Source organism: Rhinatrema bivittatum, unplaced genomic scaffold (genome assembly GCF_901001135.1).
Source record: "Rhinatrema bivittatum unplaced genomic scaffold, aRhiBiv1.1, whole genome shotgun sequence".
NCBI lineage: Eukaryota > Metazoa > Chordata > Amphibia > Gymnophiona > Rhinatrematidae > Rhinatrema > Rhinatrema bivittatum.
The window spans coordinates 54,703-79,473 of NW_021821213.1; the positions used below are offsets into that span (position 1 = coordinate 54,703).

The 24,771-nt window shown below is 43.9% G+C and overlaps 1 protein-coding gene across 1 annotated transcript in view; it reads right to left on the reverse strand.

The window, feature by feature from the left end:
- Positions 1-24,771, reverse strand: part of LOC115082524 (protein scalloped) — a 40,323-nt gene that overhangs the window by 8,985 nt on the left and 6,567 nt on the right. Inside the window, exon 2 of the mRNA XM_029586754.1 lies at positions 2,195-2,335. Within this exon, the coding sequence (XP_029442614.1) occupies positions 2,195-2,257 (63 nt within the window). The 5' untranslated portion in view covers positions 2,258-2,335. The remainder of the gene's footprint in view (positions 1-2,194; positions 2,336-24,771) is intronic.

Below are 24,771 nucleotides of genomic sequence, written 5' to 3' on the forward strand. Positions count from 1 at the left end.
ACAGTGCGGGTACTTTTTAGGAGGATAAAGGGGAGGCATTCCCAGGGGTGTGCTTTGGCCAGGATTAGGAAATAGTGCATGCACATTGCATTTTACAATGCACGACTGCTATTGTTGCCATCCAGATCTGGCCCGCACTAAAAGCAGATGCAGCTGGGTCCGTGGGCCAGCTGTACCCGGGGGGGGGGGGGGGGGGCACAATGTGCAAACAGCACATCCATGCAGGCTTTCCTTTTAAAAATTGTACAAAGTTTGCGAGTGCAAAGTAACCAAGGCCTTTGCCCCTAGCTGGAATGTTTTCAAACTTGCCTCCTTAAAGAGCTATAGACACTATGACTGGTTACATTAAAATGATACAAAGAGACGGTGGGGAGGTCCCTTTTGTCCCACACAAAAAATGTCCCTTATCTACACAGTTAGCATATATGGCTTTTTACTAAAAACAAATTCTGGGGTTCCTTCAGCAACCTATAAGAGGAAAAGGAACATCTTTTCTTTTCTTTTCTTTTAATTTACATTCCACCTTTCAGCCATTTCAAAGTGGATTACATTCAGGTGCAGTAGGTATGCTCCAGCTTTGATGGAAAGGCCCAAACAACCTGATGCTGTCAGTACACATACGATAATAAATTGTAAAAATGCTACCGTTAAGGATCTACTGACAAGGGACCGGAATACGGAAGCCAGAGGTGGTGGCCATGTACCAAGAACGGAAACATGGGGTTAATGGTGGCATCTGATTTACATAAGATGGTCTGTCATACTTACAGACTCTTCTTGTCCTTCTACAAGAGTTTCCTATTACAGCAGGTGTTTCCTTACCGTTCCCTTCCAGGGGGCCCAATTCAACAAAACACTTTTAGAGACCATGGTTTGGGATTCGCCCAAGGGCTTTGATTCTGAATTTCTTCCCACAACATTTCCTTGTATTGGAAGGACAAATGCGGTACTAGCAAATGTCCAGTAGTGGGAAACCTTTGCATAGCTTTTCCCCTGCTGTACTCTCTAACATCCCCCAAGAGGAAGCCTGCCCAAACTCCAGACTTCCTATTCTGCATTCAGGTACATTATATATGTCAGTGCCAAAGGAGCTGCCTCAAAATCCTTCAGTGCAACAGTGTAATTTTCTATAGGGAAGAGACTGTACCAGGCAGCACAAAGCAAGGGTGCAGTTTTACATTGCTGACCAACTAACTGCCCTTAGGAGGAAAGGCAATTGTTCAGCCATTTACCGATAACACAAATTCAAAAGAAAGAAAGCAGAGAAATTCCAAAATTGTATTATTTCATGAACTAACTATCTCTCTCTTCTACTGGAAGCGCTTCTACTTTGTGTGTTTGAGATCGATCAGCATGGATCCCCCTATGCTCAGTGAGAGAGCAATTTTCAAAGGCATAGCCTGGCTAAAATAGCCTAACTGCAAACTTCCCTCCTAAAATCTTAGAATATGCATGCTTTAAAAGCAGTCGTTCCTTTGGCAGCCTTCAAGTCAGGGAGGAAAACATCCTGCATTCCTGGGACTTCCAAAAGTGCACATGCTGTTTTGCCCAGCTTGGCCACTCACTCATATGGCAGATGCAAAAAAACATGGACACTTTTAAACGCGCAGACTTTGCAAACGCTCATTTGGCCCAAAATAACCCCCCATACTTTGCAGATAACCTGGGCTATTGAAAATTGCACCATGAAATATAGCTAATATGGAGCTTGAGCCAATGCACCACTACAAATGATGCACCTGAGTAGGTTGTTTGCAGAGGTGCAAACATGTTTTTATATATGTACAAATGTTCAAATGTTCTCTGTATGGTTCTTCAAGCTACAGTTCTAATTGTTCCTTGTATTCGCTCCCAAGCGACTGTTATGTTTCAATGTAAACCGGGGTGATTTGTATTCTATACAAGAATGTCGGTATATAAAAACTTAAAAATAAATAAATAAAAAAATGTTTATCTAATGGGACTAAAGATTTCTTTCAAGTGCCTTGAGCACAGGAAGCTGCTTTCTTGACTCACGCATCTAAATTCATGACTTGAAACTCTTTGGACTTGCTTTTTAGTATAGACCTTTTGCTGCTATTGGAATTTACTATTTTCTTTCCCCATAGAAAATGTTTACTATTTTTTCCAGTTGTTTGTCTCTGTTAGAAACATTTTCTAATTTGAGATCCATTCTACGAGGTGCTCACTGTACCTCTACTTTCTCCACCACTTGCTTTCCAAAGGAGCAGACTTTCGTTGAGCAAGTAATGATCATGTTCTCAGGACTTTCGTACTGACTGGAGACCCCATAGAAAGACCCAACTTCATCCTGGACATCTGTGTTCAGATCAGCCTAAAAGATAAAAATCAGATTGTTCCATTCAAATTTCTATGGTCACAGACATGCCATTATCAGTGCTTCTCCAATAAGTCAAAAAAGATAAAGAAAGGATGCAGAGAAGGAAAATGTATTTCAATAAACTAGTAAAATAGATCCAAAATTAAACAGCTATATTGCTTTAAAAAACCCTATAGACCCTATTCTGCAAAATTCCTGAGTTAGAGAAGTGATCAAATATCTGGAGATAGTCTAGCTGAGAGATATCTTCTTGACTTGTGAATAAGTTACTGGTTCTGGCTCCAGGGCCACTGAGCTTTCTCTTGCAGATATATACTCCCAAATGTTCTGCAGGTATTCCGCAGGAATAGTGGCTTCTGTTAAGAAGGCTAGACTCTGAGCTTTCTGCCAGCCTCAAGAGTGTTTCAAGAACTTCAAAACTCTCAACTAACGTTCTTACTTCTAAAAGGAGAGCTTAGCTTGAAGGCAAAAGCACAGTCTAGGTCACTTGTCAACTCCTAGAGATCAAGGCTTTGATCTAAGAAGGAGTTTTGAGGCCAGCTCCAATTCTTTAGATCAATGAATCGATCTGGTTGTTAGGCTATCCACAGTGAATAATCACTGGATGTTTTCAGGTCTGGATTTCTTAATAGGTACACAAGGCCAGTACCTAGGATGGGGGGGGTTCAGCAACATATCTACCCTTTCCGCCTACCACCTTTTCTCCCTGACCCGATCCAACCCAATTGCTGCCCGAACCTGCAATTCTTTACTTCTGAGAAAGCAACAAGGAAGGCTGCCTAACAAAGCCGTGAGGCAATAGTACAAAATGGAGATAAAAATGTGCAAACAAGGGCTTGTTTGCACATTTTTATCTCCATCCAATAAAGAAATTCAGATTGGACATTTGGCTGCTTATTTTCTACTATTCTTTACTTCTGGCCATCACTCGGTTCTCTGGTTCTAGCTCTGCTGTTTATAAGGCAAGTGCTCATGGAAGCCCAGAGGAGGCACGGTCTGTGAATGCAAGGCTCAGCCTATGTTCTCTGAGCTCTGATAAAAGCAGATTTGCAGCCTGAATCCTGAGGCCTGTTGAGGGAAAGTGAGAGGGAAATGATCATAGGTCATGTGGAGGGGAGGGCAGCTGGGGAATCGGAAGTGCATTGGGGTATGGGTGGGAAATCAGAGGTTCTGTGGAAGGTGAAGGGAACCAGGTCAGCAGGAGGGGTAGGCAGTGTGCCTAGGACTGACAAAAGCTGAAACCCATCCCTGGATGTACTTACACATATCTGCATATACTTGATCTAAGATCCCCATCATTTACATATTTGGGTTAGTCTGAAAACCAGACCTGTTAATAAACCTTGAAGCCTGACATCATGACACAGAAGAGGTAGGGTTGTGTTGTGAGACACTGCATGTGTAGCTGTGACATAAAGCTAAATGTAACCTACTCAGCCCAGTTTTGGTGATACCCATATCACCACTATATGGCAAATGCCTTGTTAGTTCAAACCCAAAATGTTAAAGCTGGTTCAATTCAGTTTTGCAGTTTGTGTTTATCTGTTTCAGTTTGAGTATTTCTTTGAAACTACAGCTCAGCTCACTTTTAAATTGTGGTGATTAAATCTGATGACTTTGTTGATTGTATGTTATCATCTAATATTGTAAGTCACATGCTTGATTAAAAAAAAAAGCACCCAGAAAGATAGTTTTAGTGCATGTGCTTCATTTAAAAAAGAAAACTAGGTCATTTCTTAGCATCTTTCTTTCCCTCCCTCCCACCCATCCCTATGCACATGCTTTGATCTCTATCCCATTTAAGAAGACAAGAGACATTCTTCACATCAAGAATAAATCAGAGATTTACATAAAACAAGGGAATGACCCAGCCCTAATCAATAGGTCAACTATTGTATCCTTGCAGGTCATTGCCAAATTAACATAAAATACACCAAATAAACTTAAAGGACTTTATTTTAGGCATCTCTACTCCCTTAGCAACCTTAGCTAGAACTCAACAATATTAAGATGCAACAGTCCAACAGCAAGATGGAGGCCTTCCAGTCTTTCGCACCAAGTGCCCACTTGTATGATTATCTACCAGTTGGTGAGAGGTTGTATGTGTGCAGCTGATGCAAAGAGCTTCTGCTTCTCAGAAAATGAATCCAATCTCTGGAGGCTAGAGTGGCTAATCTGGAGGAGCTAAGCCAGACTGAGGTTTATAGAGAAGACTTTCAGGGACAAAGTAGCTAGGTCCCAACTACAGTCACTGTGCTGCTTTGGATAAACAAGGTTGCTTGGGCAAAGAGCATTACCCTGGTGCAGCAGGAAGTGATCCTGAAGCAAGGACCTGCTCTCCAGGTGATGCATTATTCTCTCGCAGCAAGGATGAGTGTCTAAAGGCTTTTACCCAGGAGGGAAGGGTTAGGATGGTCATCACAGCTGGTGATTCAAACATTAGGAATGTAGATAGCTGGGTGGCTGGTGGATGTAACTTGCTTGCCTAATGAGAAGGTGGTAGATCTTATGCATCAGCTACATAAGATATTAGACAGTGCTGGAGTGGAGCCAGCTGTCATAGTACATGTGTTACCAATGACATAAGAAGGTGTGAGAGGGAGGTTCTGGAAGCCGAATTTAGGCTTTTAGGTAGAAAGTTGAAATTCAGAACCTCCAGGGAACCATTTTTTTTAAATACTCCCAGTTTGACATGCAGAACCCTAGGGGCAGATGATGGTGCAGGGAAAAGGGCTTTAGTTTTGTTAGGTAAATGGACAACATTTTAGGGACAGGGGAGCTTATTCTGAAAAGATGGCTTTACCTTAATCAGACTGGAACAAGGCTGCTGGCATTAACATTTAAAAAGGAAACAGAGCAGCTTTTAAACTAGAACATGGGGGAAAACCAACAGTCGCTCAGCAGCACATGGTTTAGAGCAGGGCTTCCCAAACCTGTCCTGGGGACCCCACAGTCAGTCGGGTTTTCCACAATGAATATGCATGAGATAAATCTGCATATACCAACTCTCCATGGTATGCAAATGTATCTCATGCGTATTCATTGTGGATATCCTGAAAACCCGACTGGCTGTGGGGTCCCCAGGACAGGTTTGGGAAGCCCTGGTTTAGAGGGAGGTAACTTCAGAAGATACTAACAAAACAGGGAAGTTAGTGCATCCCAATAGAAAGGTTCCAATAAAGGCAAAAGGAATCCAGGTGCCTTTAAGTAAAGATCAGAATTAAAAAGATTCAAAATTATCCCTGTTAATTACTAAGAAAGTTATGTATACAAATAAAAAATACACCTTGAAATGTCTGTATGCAAATGCAAGAAGTCTAAAAAATTAAGATGGCTAAGTTAGAATGTATAGCACTGAATGAAGAGGTAAACATAACTGGCATCTCAAAGACATGATGGAAGGAGAGTAACCAAAGGGACAGTACTATACCAGGATACAAATTATATCACAATGATAGGGTAGATCAACTTGGTGGGGTGGTGGCGCTATGTGTTAGGGTTGGTATAGAGTCAAACAGGAAAAAATCCTGCAGAACAAATGTACTGTGGAATCTTTATGGATACAAATTCTGAGTGTGATGGGGCATATTACTTTCTGCCTGGCCAGAAGGAACAGGTAGAAGATGAAATGCTAACAGAAATTAGGGAAACTAACAAATTTGGCGGTACAGTAATAATGGGAGATTTCAATTACCTAGCACAGGAAATGTGGAACCCAAAAAACAATTTCAAAAATTGGCCTAAGAAGGTGTCAGCAAGCCTTGACGTTATGTGTCACTCTCAAGCAGACACTAACCGGTCTTATCAATCATTCACCTTCATCATAATTTTAATGCAACAAAATAAAATAAGAGGTGAATTCAATACTTATCTCATGACACCACGGCTACCATTTCAGACGGGACCGGACGTCTCAACCATCTTGGAAGGAAGAAAATGGAGGAACCCGAACCGAGGCTAACGTTCCTTTAAATGATGTCAACCCTCAATCATGAATTTGAAACATCTGTCAGATGATCGTAATTTAAGTGACGTCAGCCATCAATCATGAATCGGTGTTGGGCAATCTATCAATCATGATTTGGAAAACAACCTAGAATTCAACCTAAAAAAACATGTAAGTCCAGCTCAGTGTTTAATCCTGATGGGTGAACAGTTTTTAAACGATAAATCCACCGCTGTTCAGACTGCAATAACATACGTTCCCGATTGCCTCCCCGCCAGTGTGCAGGAATGTGTTCAATGGCACAGAATCGTAAATCATCAAAAGTATGTCCAATCTCAGTACAGTGAGAAACTAAGGGTTCATTGACTCTAGCGGTTCTAATATTGCTGCGATGTTCTATCATCCTCGTCTTCAATAGGCGTTTCGTCTTGCCAATATAAATGAGGGAACAAGGACATTGTATCAAATATATCACCATGATAGATGCACAAGTGGTATGGTGTCGCAAAAATATTTTATAACCAGAGGGTACAGTAAATTGATCTGAGATTGTCATAGAAGATGAACAAACGGAGCAATTATTGCAAGGCTTGTGTGAACCTGATAACCTATGTGATGTATATGACATCATAGAACTGTCCGATTTCACCAAAAAAATTTTTTAATTCATGGCACGGGAAAAAGTAATTCGTGGGGGAGCATGAAAAATCGCATTAGTTTGTAGCACATGCCAATTTTGTAGAATAGATTGACGAATTTTAAAAGCAACCGAAGAATATGGTAGAATACATGTATGGCGTGAGGATTCTTCATTGGATCGGGGAAGAAAAAGCCACTCGCGATGTGAGTACTTTGCGCGTAAGTAAGCTCTTCGGATACTGGAGCGCGGATATCCTCTAGCTGAGAAGCGTTCACACAAAAGTTTCGATTGTACCTCAAAATCGGACATGGTAGTACAAATCCTTCTCAGATGGATAAATTGACTCACAGGCAAGTTCTGTTTAAAATTTCTCGGGTGTGCACTGGAGTAATGTAGATAGGTGTTCGAACTAACTGATTTTCGAAAAAGGGATGTCATGAATTTTCCATCAGTCATAGTGATCCGTATATCCAGAAACGTTATGGAAATAGTCTCAATGGTGGCAGTAAATTTCAGATGACAATTTAAGGTATTAAGCCAGCATAAAAATGATCCAAAAAGATCTTTGTCGCCTTTCCACAGTACAAAGACGTCGTCAATGTACCGCTTCCACACAAAAAGCTGACTTTTGAAGGGATGATCTTGAAGCCATTTCTCTTCAAAAAAATGCATATACAGGTTTGCCAAATCAGGAGCCATGGTGGCTCCCATAGCAGTACCACACGTCTGGAGAAAAAACTCTTGATTAAAGGCGAAAAAATTCTTCTTTAAGGCTATTTGTAACAGTTTCACCAAAAAATCACTAGGGATTCGATGGGGGCGTGGTCGTTGTTCAAAAAATGTTTCTGCAATCTCAATGGCTTCGTCCTGAGGGATAGATGTATAAAGGGCCTCAACATCTAAAGTAGCCATTTGTAGATCGGTGGTATCAACCTCGAGTTGTTCCAAAAAAGTAATCATATCTGCAGAATCTCTAATAAAGGAAGGCATGGACGGAATAAATGGTGCCAAAAAATGATCTACAAAACGGGACAGTGGTTCCAAAACTGAGTCGCAGCCAGATACAATCGGGCGCCCTGGAGGATGATCAATGCTCTTATGTATCTTTGGGAGTGTATAAAAAACTGGGACACGAGGATATTTCTTAGTTAGAAAATTGGCTTCTTTCAAAGTCAAAAAGCCAGATTTCACACCTGACTGCACAACCACAGATATAAGTTCTTGTATCTCAGAAGTGGGATTCATCTCAAGACGTTGATAATAATGTGTATCATCAAGTTGACGCATGATTTCAGATTCATAATCAGTTCTATTCTGTACAACTATCTTACCACCTTTGTCAGCTGGTTTTATGATAAGGTCTGGCGCTGATTGTAACTCCTGTAAAGCAGTTTTTTCCAAACGTGATAGATTTTGAAAGGTAGAGTCAGTTAAATCCAAAGCCGAGATATCTTGTGAAATCAGGTCATAAAAAACTTTTATTGCTGGATCTTCGGGTCCAGGTGGGCTCCACATAGATGGATTGGACAAGATGGATACATCTATAGATGGTGTGTGGGTAGAAAAAAAGTTTTTTATCTTGAGGTTCCGAACAAAACGAAACACAGCCACCTGCAGGGCGAATTTATCTCCGCGATGAGTGGGTACAAAGGATAGTCCCCGTTCTAGGACCTGAATCTGAATTGATGATAACGTTTTGGAAGATAAATTCAAAATCAAGGATTCTTTTCTCGCTGTGATCGTGTCACTCGCGGTTCGTAGGTCTCTGAACGTCCGCTTGGTTGATATCGATTGTACCGATTGCGATACGGTCGGCGGGTGCCGCGGGAGGATGGTCCTAAAAAAGATGCTGATGAGGTATTTGATTCAGAACGCGGGGGGCGAGAGCGCATCTCATCGTCACCAGAAGACAATTCTTCGCCACTTGAATCAAAAGTAACATGTCGGGAGACTTTGGCAATATATTCTTGTGTCATCCAGGGGTAAACAAACCCTTTGGTGTAGTCGCGTTCGTCCCGACATAATTTTTCATATTTAAACTTGCGCAGATCGGAACGGAACTTATCCATCAGTTCTTCAGTAGACTTCATCTGCGCTGTGAATTGCTCTTGGTCAACCGAAGAAATCAACATTGTTTTAGTCAATTCAATTTCTTCACGAATCAATATCTCTGAAGCTTGTGATTTCTTAATGATTAGAATCATTAAGTCAAGGCTGCACTTATTAAGTACAGCATTCCAATCGGAAACAAAATCTGTGTCTTCTTTGTATAAGTGGGGAGCCTTGATCATTCGCAGGCCCCGAGGAATCCGTTGGATCCGACAATATTCTAATAAAGTCTCAGCATGTGCAGTAGTCCGAATAGAGCGGCGTAGTAATTTTTGCAAGGTGAACCATTGCAAATCAGGTGAGGCTGAACTGGCGACTGTAGTAAAGGAAGATGGCTGCTGTAACAACGCCTGTAGCTCGGCTTCAGAGAAGCTCAATGTCTTGAGAGGAACAACCGGTTCGGTCTCCATGACTCGAGGTCAGTGATACACTACTCACACAAAGGAGTCAGCGGTTAACCACAACATATAATCTAGCACAGGAAATGTGGAACCCAAAAAACAATTTCAAAAATTGGCCTAAGAAGGTGTCAGCAAGCCTTGACGTTATGTGTCACTCTCAAGCAGACACTAACCGGTCTTATCAATCATTCACCTTCATCATAATTTTAATGCAACAAAATAAAATAAGAGGTGAATTCAATACTTATCTCATGACACCACGGCTACCATTTCAGACGGGACCGGACGTCTCAACCATCTTGAGGGTTGACATCATTTAAAGGAACGTTAGCCTCGGTTCGGGTTCCTCCATTTTCTTCCTTCCAAGATGGTTGAGACGTCCGGTCCCGTCTGAAATGGTAGCCGTGGTGTCATGAGATAAGTATTGAATTCACCTCTTATTTTATTTTGTTGCATTAAAATTATGATGAAGGTGAATGATTGATAAGACCGGTTAGTGTCTGCTTGAGAGTGACACATAACGTCAAGGCTTGCTGACACCTTCTTAGGCCAATTTTTGAAATTGTTTTTTGGGTTCCACATTTCCTGTGCTAGATTATATGTTGTGGTTAACCGCTGACTCCTTTGTGTGAGTAGATTTCAATTACCCCAATATTGACTGGGTAAATATCACATCGGGACATGCTAGGCAAGTGACTGTTTCGTGGAGCAGCTGGCCCAGGAACCAACAAAAGGGGGAGCTATTCTAGACCTTAGTGGAACACAAGATCTGGCCCATGTTTCCTCTAATCTACACATGTGCATGGCCATGCACAACTTTTCCCACAGTCACTGACAGCTTTTAGCTCCCACACAGGAAGACCAGCGAGGTCGCGGTAGAGCTCATCCCACCACAGCCTGAAGCAAAGAAGAGGCTCTGGCCACTGGGGGATCCCATCCCACCCGACAGCCCAACTGGAAGAGGCCTCACAGCCACCGGAGGATCCCATCCCATCTGGTGGCCAAAATGAAGAAGGCACTTCAGCTGCCAAGGGATTGCGTCCTGCTTGGTGGTTCAACTAAAGGAAGCCCATGGTGGCAGGGGATCATGTCCTACCTGCCTGCTAGAGGAAGAGTGCATGTGTGCTGCCTGCCTGGTAGATGAAGTGTGTATGCAAGAATGTGTGCCTGAGAAAGAGGAAGTGTGTGTGTAAGCTTGTGTGCCTGAGAGAGAGGAAGTGTGTATGTAAGCTTGTGTGCCTGAGAGGGAGTGTGTTTATGAGTGCATGTGTGTAAGCATGTGTGCCTGAGAGAGGGAGCACATGTTTGAGAGTGTGTGTGTTATGTATAAACATATATGCCTGAGAGAGAAGGCGCACGTGTATGAGTGTGTGTGTGTGTGTATAAGCATGAGTACCTGAGAGAGGGAGCACATGTTTGAGTGTGTGTGTTATGTATAAGCATATGTGCCTGAGAGAGAAGGAACACGTGTATGAGTGTGTGTGTATGTATAAGCATGAGTACCTGAGAGAGGGGGAGCATGTGTATGAGTGTGTGAGTGTATAAGCATATGTGCCCAAGTGAGAAGAAGCATGTGTGAGTGAGAGATGGTGTGTTTGTGTGTGCCTGCAACCTCAACCTTCTACTTGGAAGAACTAACTACAGTCACCATCTGTGAGTACAGAAACATCTCTCTCTACAGTACTGCTTCGCCGGAATCAGGTACTCGCTCCTTGAGGGCCTGCCCTCTGCTCCGGTGCCAGACCTCTCGTCTAGTGGAATCTTTGCTACTGCTAGTGAGTACAACGCTACTCAGTCTCTCTGCTCTAAGGGATCAGGTACTCGATCCTCGAGGGCCTGCTCTCCCTGTCTCGGAGCTCTCCTATTCTACTTGGGTCTCTGAATGCTAATTCTATTGTGTGCTCATAACTCTCAGTCTCTCTTCCACTACAGCACTGCCTACAGAGGATTCACTATTCCGGCGTCCTGTGAGAGGCACGCCCAGCCGAGCTCTACAACTACTACTCACTACTGCCACCTCTGGTGGTTCCATATACTGTTTAATAAAAGATTCATTCTGGGTTTGTCTGTCCGGAGTTTAGCCTGACACTGTGGTCCCTCACGGGACTGCCCCCCATGGGCGTAAGTCAGCTGCCACAGTGTCCAAGGATCCACCCAAATACCAGTAACCATAACACCATCGTCTCATCCACATTCCACACTGCTATATACAATAACTTCTTACTGGGATTTAAGTAACTACAATGCATAGGGCATAGAAGATTTATCTTTCCTCCACTCAGGGAATCCTGGAGAATGATATAATTTAATATAAAGGCATGTATAACATCAGTGACTATGATTTGAGATATGGCCTCTATAACCTTTCATCTGGGATGTTCTGGAAAAGGGAATGACAAATGAGGTGATCAAATTTGCAGCAGAAATAAATTTATTCTGAGTTAAATCACAAGCAGATTGTGAAAAATTGCAGAAGAACCTTGCAAAACTGAAAAACTGGGCATTCAAATGTCAGATGAAATTTAACGTGGACAAGTACAAAGTAATACACATAGGGAAAAATAATCCAAATTGTAATTACACAATGTTAGGCTTCATATTGGGAGTTAATATCCAGGAGAAGGATCTAGGCATCATAATGGACAATACTTTGAAATTCTCGGCTCAGTGTGTGGTGGCAGTCAAAAAAGCAAACAGAATGTTAGGAATTGTTAGGAAAGGAATGGAAAATAAAAAGAATAATGTCATAATACCTCTGTATCGCTCCATGGTGAGACCATACCTAGAGTACTGTGAGCTTGTCTGGTCACTGCATCTCGAAAAAGATATAGCTGAACTGGAAACGGTACAGAGAAGATATGATAAAGGGAAGGAATGGCTCCCCTATGAGGAAAGGCCAAAACAGTTAGGACTATCCAGCTTGGAGAAGAGATTGATGAGGGAGGATATGATAGGGGTCTATAAAATCATGAGTGGAGTAGAATGAGAAAATGTGAATCCGTTATTTACTCCTTCAGAAAATACAAAGACTCAGGGACACTTCATGAAGTTACTAAGTAGCACATTCAAAACAAATCAGCGAAACTATTTTTTTTAACTTAATGCACAATTATGCTCTGGAACTCATTGCCGGAGGATGTGGTAGAGACAGTTGGCATAAATGGGTTTAAAAATGGTCTGGACAAGTTCTTGGAGGAAAAGTCCATAAAGTGTTATTAACCAGGTAGACTTGAGGAAAGCCATTACTTACCTCGCTGTGTTAGGAGCATAGGATCTATCTGCTATATGAGATCCTGCCAGGAACTTGTGATTTGGATTAGCCACAGCTTAAAACAGGATGATGGGCTTGATGGACCTTTGAGTCTGACCCAAAATGGCAATTCTTATGTTTTTATGACTTTTTGTGGTCAATCAGTTGAAAATACTTTTCATAGCTAATTTATGATGTTCTATCTCCATATTCTATTTCAATCCCCAAGTTTTGCCCAAGGCAGCTTACTAAAGATTCAAAATACAATACATAATATATACAAAACAAGTCATAAACCATTAATAAAATGCAATTCTGACTGCATATTTCCCAAATGCTGACAAACCTTGAGATGTTTTACTTTTTTAAAATCTATTTGTTAACTTGGAAAAAGAGAACTAGGATCAAGGTCCATTTTCAGCTTCATCCTGTCTCATCCCAACCTCTGTACTTTTAATCCTTAACCAGATTCCTCATTAAAAGTACTAGAAAAAAACTGAGATCTGTAACAAATTGCTGTTGAAAATTTAGGCTCCATTACATCTGATTTTTGCAGCATAAAGCCCTAAAACACTATGCATAACTTTATCTTATTGTCTTCTATTGGGCAGCTTGTTACAATGGACATTTCCCAGATTTGCCTGGAGGTAGGCGCCCACCTTCAGGAACGATACTGTTGAAGTGCAGCTATTAGTTATCCTTATCTTTGCCCACATGAATCAATAGGAACTCAGACAACAGGCCTAAATCAACCTGTCCTTCCAGGGGAAGAAAAGAGAGCCTGGGATTAGGAGACGAGGAGTTCTAGGGCAGTTGCAGATTCTCCTCGGGATGTTCCAGCATGCGATATAGAAGTCATTGCTCAATGTGGGGATCAATAAGTTGCGACAGTATATTCTGGATAGTAGTGCTGCAACAAAGCCTTTGCTGCTCCTTTTAATCATCAGCACTTTCTGGGTCTACCAGTAATGTATGTCATGTGCTTTGCCCTCCTCTTCTGGTGAGTCCAGAGTGTGTCAGAGAAGCCCGCTCTGACTCAAAAGGCTCCTGAATTGTAACAGTACCGGGACGCACCTATGACTGAGCCTACATCATGAAGTTAAAAGTATCCTGTTACCTTGAGCCCAAGCACTTATGGTCATGCTTATGGCATTAGGGGAGGTGAAGGCAGGGTTTCACCTATAGCTGTCCTCTCTGAATTTGAATCCTAGGAAGAAGGATGTGGACTATATATATATATATATATAAAAACTCTTCTTCTGTTGTCACTTTAAGGTCTACACAAAGGATACTCAGTGTGGAGTGCTGCCCTGCTTATCCACCCTTGCAGTTCACTTGAAACTCACTGTATCTTCTTATGGTGCTCATTACAGGAAAACCTGGAAGAATCCTGAGCACATATGACCTTTGCGGGAGCAGATGCATCCTGAGGAAAACTGATAAACTTTTAATGTGCTCTTGGGTTAAACTTGCCATCGCAGCTGTAATACTTAATCTTTTCTAGTTAAAGCATATGGTTATTTGCCTATTAGAGATGTGAATCGGAACCGGAATTGGTTCGGTTCCAGTTCAAATCGTGCATTTTTTTTTGGTCCGGCCCGATTGGTTTTTTTTTTTTAATCGGCTGCGCCCGATCCAATAAACAAAAAACCCACCCCGACCCTTTAAAACCGCTCCCGTAGCCTCCACCACCCTCCCGACCCCCCCAAAAACGTTTTAAAGTTATCTGGTGGTCCAGCGGGGGTCCCGGAAGCGTTCTCTCGCGCTCGGACTGTCGGCCGATAAACAAAAAACCCACCCCGACCCTTTAAAACTGCTCCCTTAGCCTCCACCACCCTCCCGACCCCCCAAAAAATGTTTTAAAATTACCTGGTGGTCCAGTGGGCCCCGGAAGCGATCTCCCGCTCTTGAGCCGTCGGCTGCCACTAATAAAAATGGCGCCGATGGCCATAAGAACATAAGAAAATGCCATACTGGGTCAGACCAAGGGTCCATCAAGCCCAGCATCCTGTCTCCAACAGCGGCCAATCCAGGCCACAAGAATCCGGCAATCACCAAAAACCAAGTCCATTCCATGTTACCATTGCTAATGGCAGTGGCCATTCTCCAAGTGAACTTAATAGCAGGTAATGGACTTCTCCTCCAAGAACTTATCCAATCCTTTTTTAAACACAGCTATACTAACTGCACTAACCACATCCTCTGGCAACAAATTCCAGAGTTTAATTGTGCGTTGAGTAAAAAAGAACTTTCTCCGATTAGTTTTAAATGTGTCCCATGCTAACTTCATGGAGTGCCCCCTAGTCTTTCTACTATTCGAAAGAGTAAATAACTGATTCACATCTACCCGTTCTAGACCTCTCATGATTTTAAACACCTCTATCATATCCCCCCTCAGTCGTCTCTTCTCCAAGCTGAAAAGTCCTAACCTCTTTAGTCTTTCCTCATAGGGGAGCTGTTCCATTCCCCTTATCATTTTGGTAGCCCTTCTCTGTACCTTCTCCATCGCAATTATATCTTTTTTGAAATGCGGCGACCAGAATTGTACACAGTATTCAAGGTGCGGTCTCACCATGGAGCGATACAGAGGCATTATGACATTTTCCGTTTTATTCACCATTCCCTTTCTAATAATTCCCAACATTCTGTTTGCTTTTTTGACTGCCGCAGCACACTGTACCGACGATTTCAATGTGTTATCCACTATGACACCTAGATCTCTTTCTTGGGTTGTAGCACCTAATATGGAACCCGACATTATGTAATTATAGCATGGGTTATTTTTCCCTATATGCATCACCTTGAACTTATCCACATTAAATTTCATCTGCCATTTGGATGCCCAATTTTCCAGTCTCACAAGGTCTTCCTGCAATTTATCACAATCTGCTTGTGATTTAACTACTCTGAACAATTTTGTGTCATCTGCAAATTTGATTATCTCACTCGTCGTATTTCTTTCCAGATCATTTATAAATATATTGAAAAGTAAGGGTCCCAATACAGATCCCTGAGGCACTCCACTGTCCACTCCCTTCCACTGAGAAAACTGCCCATTTAATCCTACTCTCTGTTTCCTGTCTTTTAGCCAGTTTGCAATCCACGAAAGGACATTGCCACCTATCCCATGACTTTTTACTTTTCCTAGAAGCCTCTCATGAGGAACTTTGTCAAACGCCTTCTGAAAATCCAAGTATACTATATCTACCGGTTCACCTTTATCCACATGTTTATTAACTCCTTCAAAAAAGTGAAGCAGATTTGTGAGGCAAGACTTGCCCTGGGTAAAGCCATGCTGACTTTGTTCCATTAAACCATGTCTTTCTATATGTTCTGTGATTTTGATGTTTAGAACACTTTCCACTATTTTTCCTGGCACTGAAGTCAGGCTAACCGGTCTGTAGTTTCCCGGATCGCCCCTGGAGCCCTTTTTAAATATTGGGGTTACATTTGCTATCCTCCAGTCTTCAGGTACAATGGATGATTTTAATGATAAGTTACAAATTTTTACTAATAGGTCTGAAATTTCATTTTTTAGTTCCTTCAGAACTCTGGGGTGTATACCATCCGGTCCAGGTGATTTACTACTCTTCAGTTTGTCAATCAGGCCTACCACATCTTCTAGGTTCACCGTGATTTGATTCAGTCCATCTGAATCATTGCCCATGAAAACCTTCTCCATTACGGGTACCTCCCCAACATCCTCTTCAGTAAATACCGAAGCAAAGAAATCATTTAATTTTTCCGCGATGGCCTTATCTTCTCTAAGTGCCCCTTTAACCCCTCGATCATCTAACGGTCCAACTGACTCCCTCACAGGCTTTCTGCTTCGGATATATTTTAAAAAGTTTTTACTGTGAGTTTTTGCCTCTACAGCCAACTTCTTTTCAAATTCTCTCTTAGCCTGTCTTATCAATGTCTTACATTTAACTTGCCAATGTTTATGCTTTACCCTATTATCTTCTGTTGGATCCTTCTTCCAATTTTTGAATGAAGATCTTTTGGCTAAAATAGCTTCTTTCACCTCCCCTTTTAACCATGCCGGTAATCGTTTTGCCTTCTTTCCACCTTTCTTAATGTGTGGAATACATCTGGACTGTGCTTCTAGAATGGTATATTTTAACAATGACCACGCCTCTTGGACAATTTTTACTTTTGTAGCTGCTCCTTTCAGTTTTTTTCTAACAATTTTTCTCATTTTATCAAAGTTTCCCTTTTGAAAGTTTAGCACGAGAGCCTTGGATTTGCACACTGTTCCTTTTCCAGTCATTAAATCAAATTTGATCATATTATGATCACTATTGCCAAGCGGCCCCACCACCGTTACCTCTCTCACCAAGTCCTGTGCTCCACTGAGAATTAGATCTAAAAATGCTCCCTCTCTCGTCGGTTCCTGAACCAATTGCTCCATAAAGCTATCATTTATTCCATCCAGGAACGTTATCTCTCTAGTGTGACCCGATGATACATTTACCCAGTCTATATTGGGGTAATTGAAGTCTCCCATTATTACCGCACTACCAATTTGGTTAGCTTCCCTAATTTCTCTTAGCACATGGTAAGCCCCTGTCACAGGTAGGAGCACTGGCCGGCCGGCGCCATCTTTAAAAATCCAGTGGACGGCCGGGACGCACCTATGACTGAGCCTACATCATGAAGTTAAAAGTATCCTGTTACTGGCGCGGGTCATCCAGTGGACAGCCGGCACCATCTTTAAAAATGGCGCCGGTTGTCCAGTGCTCCTACCATGTGACAGGGACCAGCCAATGGCACGGTTACCCTGTCACATGGTAAGGGCAAAGGGCCATCGGCACCATTTTTATTAGTGGCAGCCGACGGCCCGAGAGCGGGAGATTGCTCCCGGGGCCTACTGGACTACCAGGTCTTCCAACACTGGATCAGCGCTCCCCAGAGGGGAGAGAGGCCCAGGTGGTCTTGGTGAGGTCATCAGGGAAGAGTACAGAATGGAGACAGAAGTGCATGTGGCACTGATTCAAGAAGCCGCGACATTGCAGGGGATCCCCGGTGAAATGTGGAGGAGCCTGGAGTGGCAGGACTGGTCATGCAGTCGGCGAGGGGGCGGGGAAGCCCACCGCTGAAGGAGCCGACGCACCCAGATAAATCGTGGAATCCAGGCGCTGGCCAAGCAGTTCCACTGCCGAGGCAAGAGACTCCAGAACCCTCTGCTGCTCCAGGATCTTCTGGGCTAAGCCCGATATGGCCTGCAGGGCAGAGGCCTTCGCCAGATCCATCGGCTTGGCAATCTGTTGGCACCACAAAGTAGACTGTGGACCCTTGACCTGAGTTGGTGTTGAAGCTACTTGAGGGGGGAACCAACATCAAGGGGCGAGGCCGGAGGAAGACAGGGGCCAGCTGGAGCTTTGCCACTACCAGCCCACGTTCCCCGCAGGTTGAGCCCTTGGGTACCGGGGCTGGCTGGTCTTAGGTGGGCCCCTCTAGAGATGCACCAGAGTATGGTCAGTGTGTCCAAGGGCTCAAGGCAGGCGGCTAGCTGGCAGGGTGATGCCCGGAGTGAGGTTCGATAGCAGGCGGCTGGCTGACGAGGTGAAGTCCAGGCCGAGGCTCGGTGGTTGGCGGCTAGCAGGCAAGGTGAAGAGCAGACTGAGGTCCAGCAGTAGGTGGCTAGCAGACAAGGTGAGGGCCAGTCCGAGGGGAGAATGCACGAGGAGCAAGGAACTGGAACAGGAACAGGAGTCAGGAACTGGAACAGGAGTACTTCGAGGAAGCAGCGCAGAATCCCAAGAGGAAGCAATGCAGGAGGCTCGTTGCCAGGGTACAGCCCGGAGGAGCCTTAAATAGGCCTGAGTTGATGATGTCACCCTTCGGGGCGGGCACAGGTGTCCCACCGTTGGCCCTTTAAATCATGGCCGGAGTGGTGTGTAACCCCAGGCAAGGCCGGAAGCTGGCAGCGTTCCATGCACCGGCGAGGCCCCGGCATCAGAGAGTGTGAGCGGAGTAGATCAGGGGAGACAGGCCGCTGAAGCCAAGGACCCGGGGACCAGTGGCACGGCAGGAAGGAATCACCAAGCAGGAGGAGCCGTCTTGAGGGTTCCGCGGTCGGTGAGTGCAATATCTAGTGATTGGAACAACAGAGTTGGAACCAGCACTCCTGGGTTCAAATCCTGCTTCTAGATCAAAAGGTAGCAAATCGGATCTTCTGTCTCTGGGCAGAAGCTTCTAGAACTTTGAATGAGACTCTCTGAGCATGCTCCAGCATGAAATATACCACAGGTCCCCTAAGTCTTATAACATAGAATTAAGAAGAACAAAACCATGAAGTGGAATCCATGGGGAGGTGCAGGTTTCGTGAGGACTGACATCCTGCTTTCCCATGAGAACATTTGCTACAGGTTAACAACTCTGCTTTCTCAGAGGGAAAGCAGGATGGCAGTCCTTACACATGGGTGAATCATTAGCTCAAGGCAGCCCCCCCCCCCCCCAACAAAAATGGGGACCAACAAAACAGGTGTCAACAGGCACAACAACAATGTTTTGGTGGTAACAAGAGGGGGCAGACTGAACAGAAAGAATAGTTGGGTTTTAAACCTCAAACAAGTTCTGAAGGTCAGACTGGCCAATAAGAACACAAGAACATCCCTATCCAAACAGTACTGAGATGCGAATGAGTAGATAGAACTCCACATCACAGCTCTGCTGATCTCCTCTATGAGGACTGCTCGCAAATTGGACATTAACGCTGCCATGGCTCAAACAGGCTTGATATGGTCCCCAAGATGCAAGCTGGCCTGGGCATAACAAAAGGAGATGCAGTCTGCTAGCCAATAGGAAAGCATCTGTTTGGCAATGGTAATCCCCAACCTATTCTGATCAAAAGAAACAAAAAGTTGGGTGGTCTGTCTATGGGCTTCTATCTGCTCCAGATAGAAGCCTAAGGCTCTTTTGCAGTCCAAATTGTGCAGGGCTCATTCACCTTGGTGTCAATGGGGCTTGGAAAAGAATGTTGGCAGGACAATGGAATGGTTAAGATGGAAGTTCAACATCACCTTAGGCAAGAATTTAGAGTGCACGCACAAGACCACCCTATTGCGAAAAAGTGTAAGATGGATAAGTTACTACGGCCTGGAGCTCGCCCTCCCTGTGCACTGAAGTGGCCGCCACCAAAAACAAGACCTTCCAGGTCATGTCCTTCAGGTCACAGGAGCTCAGTGGCTTAAAGGAGCTTTCATCAGTTGAGCCAACACCAAGCTGAGGACCCAGGACACAATGGTATCTAAGGCTATCTTGCCATGTGTCCTGTACATGGAACAGAACTTCCTGTTCCAAAGAGCCATGAACAGATCCACCTCCCTGCTTCCACCAGAGGCAGAAGATCCAATTTGGTACCCCTTGATCCAGAGACCATTCATGTGGTCTGTCCGCAATCTCATTCTCTAATCCAACCAGAGCCCCATACTGTGAGAGCCCAGGCCCACATCTGGACCGCCTCTTGTCAAGGTGGTAAGAGCCCATATTTCCCTGCTTGTTGACCTACTATATCGCCACCTGGTTGTCCATCTGGATCAATACCTTTTTGTGGACAGCTAATCTCTGAATGCCCCCAGAGCATACAGAATCACATGGAGCTCCAGGAAGTTGATTTGGCATAGATGTTCCTGGGCGGACCAAAGTCCCTGGGTACTGGGCCCATCTACATGGACTCCCCAGACCTGGGTGGATGCATCTGAGGTTAGGACAAGTTGAACCCAAGGAATATGGAAGGGTACCTCCCTGTTCCAGACTGGAATTTTCCCGCTACCAGGATAAGAAGTCCCCTGAGGGTCTGAGTGATTTGGATGCAGTCCTGCAGATCCTGAGAGGCCTGAAACCACTGAGATCATAAAGTCCATTGGGTGCTTCACACATGCATGCGTGCCCAGGGAGTAACATGTACTATGGTGGCCATATGGCCCAACAGCCTCAACATGTGCAGAGTTGAAACCTGCTGGCTCCATTCAGTCTCTGCTATGATGGACATCAGAATGATGTCCAAATGAGGTGACAGGCTGAGATGGGACTTAGCATAGTTGTTGATGAATCTTAGCAACTCCACCTGGATGGTCGGGCACATAGACTTTATGGCCCCTGCCCAAGAGGCATCTTGACCAGCCAATCATCCAGATTGGGGAAAACATGGACTCCCAGCCTGCAAACATGCGTCATTACCATAGTCAGACATTTGGTAAAGACCCACAAAGCAGATGCTAGCCCAAATGGCAGAACATAGTACTGGAAGTGCTGTTTCCCACCAGGAATCATACTTTTCTCTTTCTAGAAACTTATTCAAGGCCCTTAGGTCTAGGATGGGATGGAGTCCCTCTGTTTTCTTTGGAACCAGAAGTACTGGGAGTAGAATCCCCACCCTCTTTGCCCTGGTGGAATAGGCTCATCCACTCTAGCCGTTAAGAGGGAGGAGAGCTCCACTAAGAGCACTTCCTGTTGTGTTATTGATCCCTAATATGGACCCAGAGGGAGCAATCTAGTGGGGCACTTAATAGGTTTAATATGTACCCTCTGTGGACAATGGCGAGTACCCAATGGTCCAAGGTTATACTTGGCCACCGATTCACAGAGAACTGCATCCTGCCACTAAGCAGAAAGTCCATAGCCACAGGTATGGTAGACTTGGCTACGCTCTTTTCGAATCAGTCAAAATCCCGTCCAGGAGTTGACTGAGGTGCTGTCTTATTCTTTGGGGCCCTCTGTTGCCCTGGATGATTATGAGGGGAGTGTTGCTGCTGACAGGTGCAAAGTGGTGAAGGACAGTATCTCCTTGGGCAAGATGGTGAAGGATAGTATCTCCTTGGGCAGAAGAAATATTTCCTGTGGCCAAATCTTGAAGGCCTCCTACATGAGAAGAAAGGGTCCTGAGTACCTGTGGAAAGTTGCATAGTGGTCCCAAATTTGAGCCATCATGTCCTTCAGTTTATCTCAGAAGATATTCTATCCTATGCATGGGATGTCAGCGAGTCGCTCCTACACTTCCTGATGTCTATCTGAGGCCCGCAGCCAATCAAGCCTGCGGACACCAATCCCTGCTGCAGAGATCCTCTATGCCATCTCGAAAACATATGTTGAGGCTCCATGTTTCTCGCAGTACAGACTCTTGTGCACCAGCAACTTGAAAGTGTCCTGTTGCTGCTGAAGCAGTTGAACGGCTGCCTCCTGAACATGCTTCAGGTTGTCCCTCATATACTGGCTCATGTAGAGCTGGGTAAGATACTATGTGGGTGATAAGCATAGCATCCTAAAACATCTTCCTCCCAAGAGTATCCATGGCCCTCTGATCCTTCCCAGGGGGCACAGAGGAATGGGCCAGAGTGTGCTTGGCTTTTTTGAGAGCGGATTCAACTATAACCTTTTGGTGTGGCAGCTGTCATGTGTCAAATCCGAGAATCTTTTAGACAAGATATATCTTGTCTGCCTTCCTATTAACGGGAGGCACCGAGAGGGGTTGTTCCAAAAAAGCCAAAAAAGAGAGGCTAAACTTTTGCTGTGAGACACTGGGTTCTACAAAAAAGAAGTGACTAAGGAGATCCTGCATGGATATATGGTATATTGCATGCTAGAGCAAGCTCAGAGAGGCTTAGTCAAATTTCTAGAAACTTTGACATAAGTTTTCCGTGCCGGGCTCCACTGGATGATGCTATGTGTGAGGATTGCCATCTTGCTTGTTCTTGGAGAAATACTGAAATAATATTTTCTTTGTATTCTTGTCTTTAACTCCCTCACCTCATGGTTTCCAGGATATCAATTTCTATTCATCTTTCTCCCTCTTCTCACGTTCCTCTCTCAGGCTCTCTCTGCTTTTTCCATTTCTCCATACTGCCCTTCATGTTTAGGAGTTCCAGAAGGGCACAGAATTCATCTGAATCAGTTTAGAGTTCACAGCATAAGTCTGACACATGCAGCCTGACAAAACTAGTTCTGACTAAAGCATTTGTAACTTCTCTGTCTACCTTATAAACAAGGCCTTTATGCTAGCCTAATGTAGGTCATCACAGAAGGCAGGGAGTCCTGAGTACATCAGATATTTACCCCAAAGATTAAAAAAAAAATTTCATGTGGGGAACCAGAGGAAAGTCTGCATTATGCAAAATTTGGAGGGCCGTAAAAAAAAAAAAAAAAAAAAAAATTATCTAAAGGAGAAAATCTTCACAGGATACCATCAAATATCCCTCAAACCAATACCAAAACCTTTGATGCAGCCTGAGGGGAAAAAAAATATTGTGGGTGGAATATCCTTAGATCTTTGGCTGTTTTTTCGCCAGTCAGGAAGTTTACCAAAAATCAGATTATGGTATTTAGAGAGCTGATTTGCTCTATGGGAGGCCATAATGGTTTGGCTTTCCTTGGCCTAGCATACTGCCCAATGCTTAATCAACATCTGTCGGCAGGTTTCAACTTTGCCACCTTGAGCCTCACCAGTGGGATTCACACAATTATACAGAAGCTGCTGGCACTGCACAAGGCTGAGAATGTTTAATCAGAATTTCAGTGAGGGCCAGAGGAGAATTTATCACTGTTCCACCAATGGCAAACCTTAACAAAATTACCAGGAGATGCAGCCGTGTAAAAATGTACATCATTTCAATACAATTGAATTCCCCTGATGCTTAACATGGTGCTGCAGGCATGGAGAGGCCTAGAAAGAGGCAAAAATCCAATCAACTGTGCCATCTATTTCGCCAAGTCCAATTTCATGTCAGAATTAAACACATCAATTACATCACCCGGCCTTTGTGCCACCTCTCTGTAGTCAAGACAGCAAAAGCAGCAGAGGCAACAACATTTTTTATTATTCTGTTGGCAGTCAAAAGAAACAAAATAGTTAAAATGCTTTATTTTATTGTTGTTACTGATTTTTATTTTATTACTGAAGTAATTAGCAATTAAAGATTTTGGAAGCACCTCCCACTCAGCTAATGTCACCATGATAAATAAGTCAGGGGTGCCGCCATGCTGTTCTCATCAGAACCCCAGGGCAGACACCATGCACATAAAGCATGAATATAAAACAAACTAACTGAATCTGGATGCAGGGGAAGAGATTTAGAAACGGGGTGTGGCCAATATAAAGAGTGCACATCCATCACTGGTGACTGAAAAAGATAAAAAGAAACCCCATCTTAGGTTTTATTTCTCAAAAGACAGGTTATCCAATCTTTAAAAGGTCTTTACATTTTTAAAGTGTTGAAATTAAAGCCTGGATAGCTCTAGCTACTGTCAGTAAAGAAAACTACTGGCCTCAGACAAATGATGCAATTGAAAAGCTGACCTAAAAATGCCAATGAAATTGGATTACGGCAGGCTCTCTCTGCAGCACATACTGGCTGATGAGACAGGATGACATATGGACTCTCCTTAGGGTTTGGGGCAGTGAAGGTGCATCCAAGTGCACGGAAGCTGTGATTTCATTTAGTTGCTTTCTTGTTGCTGGTTAATATGAAATGAGCCCAAAATCCCCCTTTTCAGGCCTAATCCAGCCCCAGCTCCAGCAACAGATAGTATTGTGCTTTGTGGCATATGTCATTCCTGAAGATGGAGGCACTTTAAAAAAAAAAACAACAAAAAAAAAATTTGTTGACTGGGAACAGAGCGAGCCAGTGGCAGACTCGGGGATGGAAATACCTGAAATGCAGCAAACCTAGAGCCATGGCTGCTTGGAGCTACTAAGTCAGTGGTGGAAGGCTGCCGACGTGAGCTAAGTTGGTAGCAGCCCTGGGCAGGACACTGCCATGAGAGGAGCCATGGCAACAAATCGCACTGGAGCTATTCTGAGAGGAACAGTACTAGGGACCCTGTATCACTTTTGTTCCACCACAGAGCAGTCAGGGGAGGGTCCTGATTCAGAATTTGCTGCTCTGACTTCTCCGTCATACCTGGACACCGACATGTAGACCCATTCATATTTTAAGACCACTGTTTTACTTTATTTTTTTGTGAAAAAGACAGACAGAAACAAAACAAACAAAAAAAAAAAGGTATGCAAGATGTCCGCAAAGTGGAAGAGACGTTCTCTGTCAGAAAGACCACAATTTTCTAAAGAGTCCGCATTGTTCCAAA